At 37.7% G+C, this 9,016-nt stretch overlaps 1 protein-coding gene across 1 annotated transcript in view; it reads left to right on the top strand.

Moving 5' to 3' along the window:
• Positions 1 to 9,016, top strand: part of LOC107720387 (tyrosine-protein kinase transmembrane receptor ROR2-like) — an 81,125-nt gene that overhangs the window by 63,619 nt on the left and 8,490 nt on the right. Inside the window, exons 3-4 of the mRNA XM_016528079.1 lie at positions 1,496 to 1,792; positions 3,359 to 3,389. Of these exons, the coding sequence (XP_016383565.1) occupies positions 1,496 to 1,792; positions 3,359 to 3,389 (328 nt within the window). The remainder of the gene's footprint in view (positions 1 to 1,495; positions 1,793 to 3,358; positions 3,390 to 9,016) is intronic.

Here is a 9,016-nt window from a genome sequence, read left to right as displayed (position 1 = left end):
ATAAATCTGTAGTTTTTACAAAATAATTTTGGCAGCTGTGGTTGCCAGAATAATTTTGTAAAAAATACAGAAAAACTGTAAAAACATTTACAGAACAAACTGTATATTTTACAGTATAAAACTGTAATTTACAAACATAAAATTTGATCTAGTAAATTCAACATTGCACACTGCTACTAAAATAATCTAAAATAAGTTTTGTAATTGACAACCACCATAATAATGCAGGTGGTAAAATGAAAGCAATATCAGTTTGTCACAAGTAGCTTTTCCACAAGCTGAAGTATATAATAATATATAGAAGGTGCACAGAGTCATTCACGCAAACACTAAACACCATTATGGTAACACACATGACACTCATTCATTCAACTACAGAAGATGTAGCATAAACCCACGTGTACATAACTGATAACAAACATGACAAAACTATTAAGAAACATGATTATTTAAACAAAATACTTTCAAATGTGGAGTGTCACGCAGTGAATTCTGGGAATATCAGTTTACAGTTTTACTGTAAATTATACATTTGATTTGTTCTTTTTTTACTTCTAAAAATTGTACAATTAACAGCATTTTACTGTAAAATTACATGAAATGTCTGGCTAGATCTTTTACAGTTTTTCCCTGTGTATAGGAACTTACTGTTAACCTATTAACAGTTTTTTTTCCTGTAGTGTTTTCACAATATTTTACAGTTAAAATTACACTCATTTTTTTACAGTGTACTTATCTCTGCCAGTATACTATTACATTACTACTGTTATATTACCTTGGCATTAGATAAAAAAAATAAACTAGTTAACATTGCCTGGAGGGTGTTTATAATACATCGGCTGATTGCAGTAATCAGTCTCTCTATACTTTTTCCATCTTTCAGACTTTTCTTTTGCCATTACAGTAATTTGAAATGTAAAATATTTGCTGTAGTTTCCCCGTTTCAAAATCCACATATGAGAACCTTAAATGATTCAGTGACTTGGACAATTTGGTTGAGTGAATGATTCAGTGATAGAGTGTTTTTACAGCAAACTGAGAGCAGTGTTTTCTGTGAACTCCGCTGTTCTGAGACCCTCAAAATCACTGTCATCGTGAGCTGTTCACTTGTAAATGAACTCTACCACACTTCACTCTGAAAACACATTGCAAATGTATTTATTTAATTGATCACAGCCTTTTCATTTGTTAATCGCACTAAGCTGTCATGATTCTTTTTCAAATAATTGCTCTAGTTTTAATCCATTCTAAAATGTTCAGCTTTAGTGTGTGAATGCATGACATAAAATTGATATGTCATTTGTTCACAGTGGGTCTGTGTGCAGAACCACACACATCAGTAAAGCTTTTAAATGGTTTCAGTGTCTCAAGGTAGTATTATCCGTCACAGCCCTGTCAGCGAGGATGGGGGGTTGATTTCTTCTCAAGCCTGCATTGATGCTCAGGGTCCTCACCTTTGACCCCTCTAACAGCCTTCCTTGCCCTTTTCCCTCAGGTTATTTCCTGGAGTTTGTGGAGCCGCCAAACAATATAACTATAGTGCAGGGCCAGACGGCCACTTTACACTGCAAAGTGGCAGGCCACCCGCGGCCCAGCATCCGCTGGCTTAAGAACGACGCCCCGGTGGTGCAGGAGCAGGGCCGAGTCTCCATCCGCAAGACAGAGGCTGGATCCAAGCTCCGCATTCAAGACCTGGACACCACCGACACCGGATACTACCAGTGTGTGGCTTCAAACTCCATCAAAGTCATTTCGGCTACTGGAGTGCTCTATGTGCGACTGGGGACTGGAGGTAAATGATTGCTTTTACATCGCATTTTAATTCTTCATTGAAGACTTTTAAACTATGGTCCAAACCAACGTTATATTTAAAGCAAAATATTATATTAAAATTTGAAAAAAGACAAGGTCAAAATAAGATTGTGTATTTAACATTTTATTTAAGGGGAAATGAACTACTGGATGTGATCAAATAAAATGAATGACTTGCATTCTTTGAAAAAAACGTTTTGCAAAATTTGTAAATATATACAAATATATTTGTATACTTCTATTGTATATACGCTACAGAGACCAATTTAATTGATCAAATACATTTATAATATTACAAAAGATTATTATTTCAAATTAATGCTGTTCTTTTGAACTTTTTAATTATCAAAAAAATCGAAGAAGAAAAAATGCATCACGGTTGACACAAAAGTTAAGCAGCACAACACTGATAATAATCAGAAATGTTTCTTGAGCAGCAAATCAGCATATTAGAGTGATTTCTGAAGATCATGTGACACTGAAGACTGGAGTAATGATGCTGAAAATACAGCTTTGCATCACAGCAATAAATTATATTTTAACATAGATTCACATAGAAAACAGTTATTCTAAATTGTACAATATACAGTCTTTTACTTTCTCTGCCCAGTGGCTTTTCTGATTGGCTGAGCTTTCTTTAGAATTATGGGTAGTGTAGTTCTTCAGGAATTTAGCTATTAAAAATGAAAAGTTATATTGAAATTACATTTACTTATGGCTTGAGCATATCTCATTCTTCAGATTTGTAGGTCTCTCTTGAAAGGTTTATACAGTGTCGTTAAAAAACAATTTCTCTGTGGAGAAAACGAATGGGATTTTTACATCCAGAACCCTGCTGTTGCACTCCATGGGAAGAAGGCACAAATTTCCATTCATTTCAGTCAGGCCAGAGATTTGATGACCAAGTTTGTGCTTTTAATGCATAGTCATTTTTGGAAATGATTGCTGTCACATGAAACCCAGCTCAATTAAATGTACCTCTGTGGTATCCCAATATAAACTCCTCTCAGACTTTTGTAACATTTTAGTTGCTCACATTCGGGACTACAATCAATGCGTTCTCTCTCTATCATAGCTCATGTGTTTTCTTTCCTGTGCGCCAATTTTCACTTATTTGGGGAGTCTATTGATTTACACACGGACTAAAGCAGCACTGTTTTACAACCATATGCGCCAAATCTCACTCTGGCGTCCTTGTATATTTATAGGAAAGCAGTGGCATAAATCTCAGTGTTCCTGCATTAGGACTGTACTAAGAAACAACTTCTCACTGTTTCCTTTTGGGGGAAAAAAAATCCCTTTTATGTGTGCACGGTAAATTCTCCACAAGGAGCGTGTCCGATGTGAAATACAATTATGCTTTTGACAGGTTTAGGAGCTTGCTTGCACCGTGCCTCTTGCTTCTCTGAAAAGTCATTTTGGTGTAATAACATTGCAGCTTCCCTTGCACTGAAACGGCAAATTAGGGTTTGTGAAAACAGCTGCTCCCAACGGGAAGATCATGTTAAGACGCTTGTCTGTAATTCCTCCTATCTGTGTTTTACAGGACAGTTGCCAGCCCATGGAGGAGAAGACTCGTAAGTACTGCTTTCGTCAGTTTGTCTCTGTGTGTGTTCACATTTCTCTGCTGTTTGTGTTTGTTTCTGTAAAATGTTTCATTTCCACGCAGTAAATTGTTTATTCCAACCCACTGAACTCAAAAATACTCACTCACAAATGGCCCTGCATTTGAACAATTCTTCTCGAAAAGAGTCAGATGTTGGCAGACCTTTGAGTTGGATCACATTGTTTAAAGAGCCGAATCACCACATTGCTGCTTAAAATGCCCAGATCTTTTTGTTATTGTGTGAACTATAGCTTTAGAAGATTATCTAATTGTTTTGACAAATTTCTAGTGTTCCGCTTTTTGCTGGCTGTCATCCTATAATTAAATGTGGTAAAATGGTAAATCTACACAAGTGTCAACTACATATTCTTACACTTTCTCTTGCTCTCTTTCTGTTTACTCAGTCCTGAACTGTTGCTACCGCAACATAAAACTTTGGTTGATCTGTGGAAATGAAAGCATTTTGGCCGCATTTACACTGCAGTTCTTGATGCCCAATTCCAATTTGTTGACTATATCTGATTTTTTTTTATTTTGTACGACCAGCTTACATCTTTTAAAAGCGACCCATATCCAGTATCTGCATTTACAAAATACACTTGGCGAAACGACCCAGGGTAGACGTATTGATGGGTTGCTAGGTCTGTGAAACAAAACCAGCCCAATTGCCATTCAAAACTAGCCCAATCGCGTTTTTTCTGCGCTTTTCCCCTCCGGCAGGGGTCCACCTCTAATCAAAATAGTGAGGTGGAGAGATCGCTTTAACCCCCGGGCCTTTACAGTGTAAAGGTAGCCCGATTCCGCAGGAAAAACCGCAGACTTGGCAACACTGCATCCTGACCTGGAAAAGCATCCACCTGATTCGATGTCAATGACCACTGTCGCTTTTTCAGTGATGTACGACTCGCATTGACAGGGGAATATCCAATCTGTCCGCTTACATGGCGTCTGATCGGATATCGTGTGAACTGTAGCTTCAGAAGATTATCTGATTGTTTTGTTTAGTGTAAAGCTCTTTGCTGACTGTCGTCTTATTATCTAAATGTGGTCAAATCTAAAAAGTGTCAACTACATATTCTTACTCTCTCTTACTCTCTTTCGATTCACTCAGTTCTGAACTGTTGCTACTGCGACATAAAACTTTGGTTGATCCGTGGAAATAAAGCAGGACCTGCTTTTCCAAAAAAGAACAAAAACACAGAACTGTATCCTGGCTTGAAGCAGTATATCTGACTTAACTTCCCTAAGAACCGAAGAGAGAGCTGGCAGGCGCCTTCGGTTGGGGAAGTTTTGTGGCAGGTCCTAATGTTTCCAGTTTCCTTGTCCAGGTTAAATAAATGGTTCTGCAATGTCTGTGGGGATGATTTCAGGGCAGAGCTCATGTTAATAGGATTCAGCCTTCATTCCTGCATACTGACATACTGTCATCCTGTAGAGCAGTGCTATAACGGTGTGGTCACATCTCTGAATTTTTGTGGGCGGATCCAGTCGTTTCAATTAAAATTCACAGAATCTGAAATTTTGTGTGAGGGTGAAAGATTGGTTCAAGTTGACTGAATTGAACCTTTGCAAAGACCCGCCCCGCTTAGTTACTGTTGCTATGTCCGACAAGCCATGGCACTCTAACGTCACACATCATGTTCTCACGCTGTGAAAAATACATCGCAGAGCAAAGAGGACACTGACAACACACCGACAGACAAGACAGAGCAGGTTACTTTTGGTATGAAAGAAAGTCTTAACTTTCAAATTTTGTAATTTTTTAAGAAATTCAAACAATAAATACTGTTTTGTGGCTCTTTAATGTGCCGTGACCGATCGCTGTAGTGCCTCAGTTCAAGCAGAACGTGAACAGATCAGCTCTTCCTCTTTACTAGTTATAGCATGAAATAAACATGAATGAACATCAGAAGGAATCTTGATTCAACCGCGGAAAGACGTCAAAGCACATAATTTTTCAAGTTCAGCTCCACCGACGTTAATCTACTCTCCTGTCTGGTTTGTTTGTAAGACAAAATGGCAGATTCGGCGTTAGGATTGGTCAGATCGCCTGTCAATCAAACTCCCGGCGAAGGGTGAATGAAATAAACCAATAGTTTTCACGTGACGTCACACCCTTACAGGAACGCCAACATGGAGGGCAAAACAAGGCTTTCCTCCGCTGACCGCCAGTCATTTTTAGGAGGTTTGCATTAAGTAGTAATGTAGTAACAGTGATATTTAAAGCCCAAATTCAGTACACACCTTACTGATGATGCAGACTTTGTATAGGCAAGCAGATGAACCCAGAATATAAACGCAATGCGCCAAGTTTAATATTAAATGTTTTCCCATAGAAAACCATTATAAAGAAAACACAACCATTTAGCGCATTGCGTTCATATTCTGGGCTCATCTGCTTGCCTGTATAAAGCATGCATCATCAATAAGGTGTGTACTGAATTTGATCTTTTATATAAGATAATATCACTTTAGATAATATCACTGTTTTAAGGCACTTTAAGTGTTTTCACATTAAACGTTTTAGAATGTCCCGCTGTTTTTAGCGATTGAAATAATGCGATGGGTGCTATATATGGATTGCTAATGGCCAAAACTTGCATTTTGTTCACATATCTTTGTTTTATTCTTTTGAGAGGTGATCTAAATATTTGTGGATTGGAAACAAATGGAAAATTGACAGGCTTGTGCTGCAGTTCTATGTTGTGGATGTTTTGCCCGCCAGGTTTTCGAGCCAGTCACGTGACTGAAAACTATGAATAGTGACTTCTGTGTAAGCTCTACTTCATAATATATTGCTAGACTATTCACAATGGCCTTTTTCCCCTGTGAAGTTTTACCAAAATCTCACTAATGTGACCGCACCCTAAGTTAAGTTCAGGTTCGTGTTATTGGAAGACTTTTTGCACTCATATTCCAAACCGGAATGACTTTCTTTTGTTCATGGAACACAAAAGACGATTTTGAAAAATGTCCAACATGTTTTTTTCCATACAATGAAGTAAATGGCGTTGGACATTGACGAGTTCCAGGAATGCTAAAAAAATAAAAATAAAAGTATGTGTCAAGTCTTCTGAAAGAATAGGAGGAACAGGCCATGATCAATTATAGTGTACTCAGTCAAACGGATCACGTTTTTGATGCCTTTTTGTCATTTTTGGAGCTCTACAGTATCTGTCCCTGTTTATTGTATTAAGATGAACACATGAGACAATCTGCTAAACTCATACGGGTTTGGAAACACATGAGGGTCAATAAGACCCAGTTTACAGCTATATTAACATGCATTTCAGATGAGTCTTCTGTCATCATTTATGTTTGACATTTGTCCGATTTTACATCACTTTTGCAGGAGCGGTGAGTTTACTATTGAATAAACAAATCCATGTTACACGGCGTATGTGTGAGAAATAAATGAAGACTGAAAAGCATAAGGAGGGCATCGTACAATGTTTGTCCAAGTGTTAAACAGGCTAAAATGGTTCCTGCCTTCATGAGAAAATCTTTAAATGTAAGGAGAACATACTATGTTGTGCTCCTCATCGTTTTTCCCCTTGTGCAATGCACAGGTTCTTTGAAGTTGCGTGGCGAGGATAATTTGTGGTTAGTCATTAAAGAAAGATGTTATCTAAGTAGAAGAGCATTGAGAAGTTGTAAAACCCCATGTGGACATTTGATAAAGGCAGAGTATTGTTTTTGTCTGCATAAATGGTTACAGATGAGCATGAGAAGCACAAATCTCCAGTTGTGTTGCTTACAGTTGACAGGCTCATTGTCTTTCACACTGAAGTATGTGTGAGGTGCGTCACAATGTTCAAGCGTTTCTTGAGAGGACAAACTTCTATGCACAACTTGTAAACTTTGAACAGGTTACAAAGAAACAGCCATTAGGGAAAGAATGCTTTGCATATTTTTTTTCTCTTATATTTTCAACAAAAAAAGTAGGAAGTAAATCTGAGTCTTGTTAGGCTCGAGTTCTCAAACATTAGCTTGAGAGAAAATTCCTTGCTCAATCCAAACTGCAGTGAAATTGTAACCATATGTGATATTAAGGCTGGCCGTAGCAGAAATCTAGAGCATTGATGGTTACGCTGGCAAAATGCCGGAGCAAAATGAAACGTGAATAGTGCAAAATTCCTTCTGAGAGCAGTTATTTTAGCACAGCTTCACACTACATCTATTCACAGGTTTCACCATAGGTGTGTTCAGAGCAGCAGTGTGTGATTTATAACCGTTTGAAAAACACTGGAGAACTTTGACTGATTAGGGATCTACTAAAATGTCAAACCCAAAGGCTGATGAGTGAAATATGATTTGCTGCAGGGCTCTGGCCAGACATGTTTGTTTCTGATCATGTTACATGTGTGCGAGGGTAGGACGTTTTCAGAAATACTGTTTGTACTAACTACACTTGTACTTTTTGTAAACCTGGACCGCAAAACCAGTCATAAGAGGCAATTTTTTGAAATTGAGATTTATAGATCATCAAAATATTGAGAAAATCGCCTTTAAAGTTGTCCAAATGAAGTCCTTAGCAATGCATATTACTAATGATAATACATTTTTTATATATTTACGGTAGGAAATTTACAAAATAATGATTTTTGGCATAAAAGAAAATTCAATAATTTTGACCCATACAATGTATTTTTGGCTATTGCTACAAATATACCCCAGTGACTTAAGACTGCTTTTGTGCTCCAGGGTCACATTTAGTAAGATATGTAAAATATTTTTTTTTTTGCTGTTTTCTTTATTGGTTGCAGATCAGTTTGGTTTGCAGTGGAGAAGCAAAACAACGCAGTCTATCCACCTTATTTGTAACATAATTGCAGCCATTTTTACCTTGAATGTGTCTTCTAAAATACTACATTCTGGTCAAATTCAAAAGTAGCTGTTATGTATCCTTTGCACATTTTATTGAGGTCGGTGAGAAAAAGATTCAAGAGTTTGTGGTGAGTAGGATTTTTTTAAAGGGTCATGAAACCCCAGACTACTTTTTCTGAGATTTTAGCAGAGGTGTTTGTGTTGCACATCATAGAAGACAATGTTAGCATCCGATCATTTTAACTGTTGGAGAAAACTGGTTAATTTTAAGCTTTTTTGCGCTATTTTCATCTTCCGGGTTTAAAATCTACATCGTGTTGATGACGTCACAATTTGTGACGTGGCAATGGACTAATAGTACATCGATGAAGCGTTGGTGTCTATTAAATTATTCATGAGACTGCAATTTATTTGTGTTTTTAACTCGATGGGAGCGAAATGAAACTGTCTGTACGCTAAGCTGTGTGTGTGTTGTCTGTCTCCCCTCTTCCATAGCCTTTTTGCGGCTTAATATTTACAGATACTAGTCCATATCACGATTTAAGTGTAATGACCTTCCTTTGATTAATTCATCCAAACTTTGACAAATTCCATGACATTCCGCGTTATATAGTAAATACCGTTGACTGGATTCCGCAATTCCTTCCGTGTTTTCCGCATCGCAGAAATCATAGGGCCATAGGCGTACCTTGTGGGAAGGTCTAAACTCCACCTCTGAGTCGCTGTCATCAGAATCCTGCGTGTTGCCAGATGTTGAGGGTCCTGAGGTGT

Source organism: Sinocyclocheilus rhinocerous, unplaced genomic scaffold (assembly GCF_001515625.1).
Source record: "Sinocyclocheilus rhinocerous isolate Xijiao unplaced genomic scaffold, SAMN03320098_v1.1 scaffold1052, whole genome shotgun sequence".
In the NCBI taxonomy this organism is placed as follows: domain Eukaryota; kingdom Metazoa; phylum Chordata; class Actinopteri; order Cypriniformes; family Cyprinidae; genus Sinocyclocheilus; species Sinocyclocheilus rhinocerous.
Note: the sequence above shows the minus strand (reverse complement) of the source record. Positions and strands in the feature narration are given on the sequence as shown.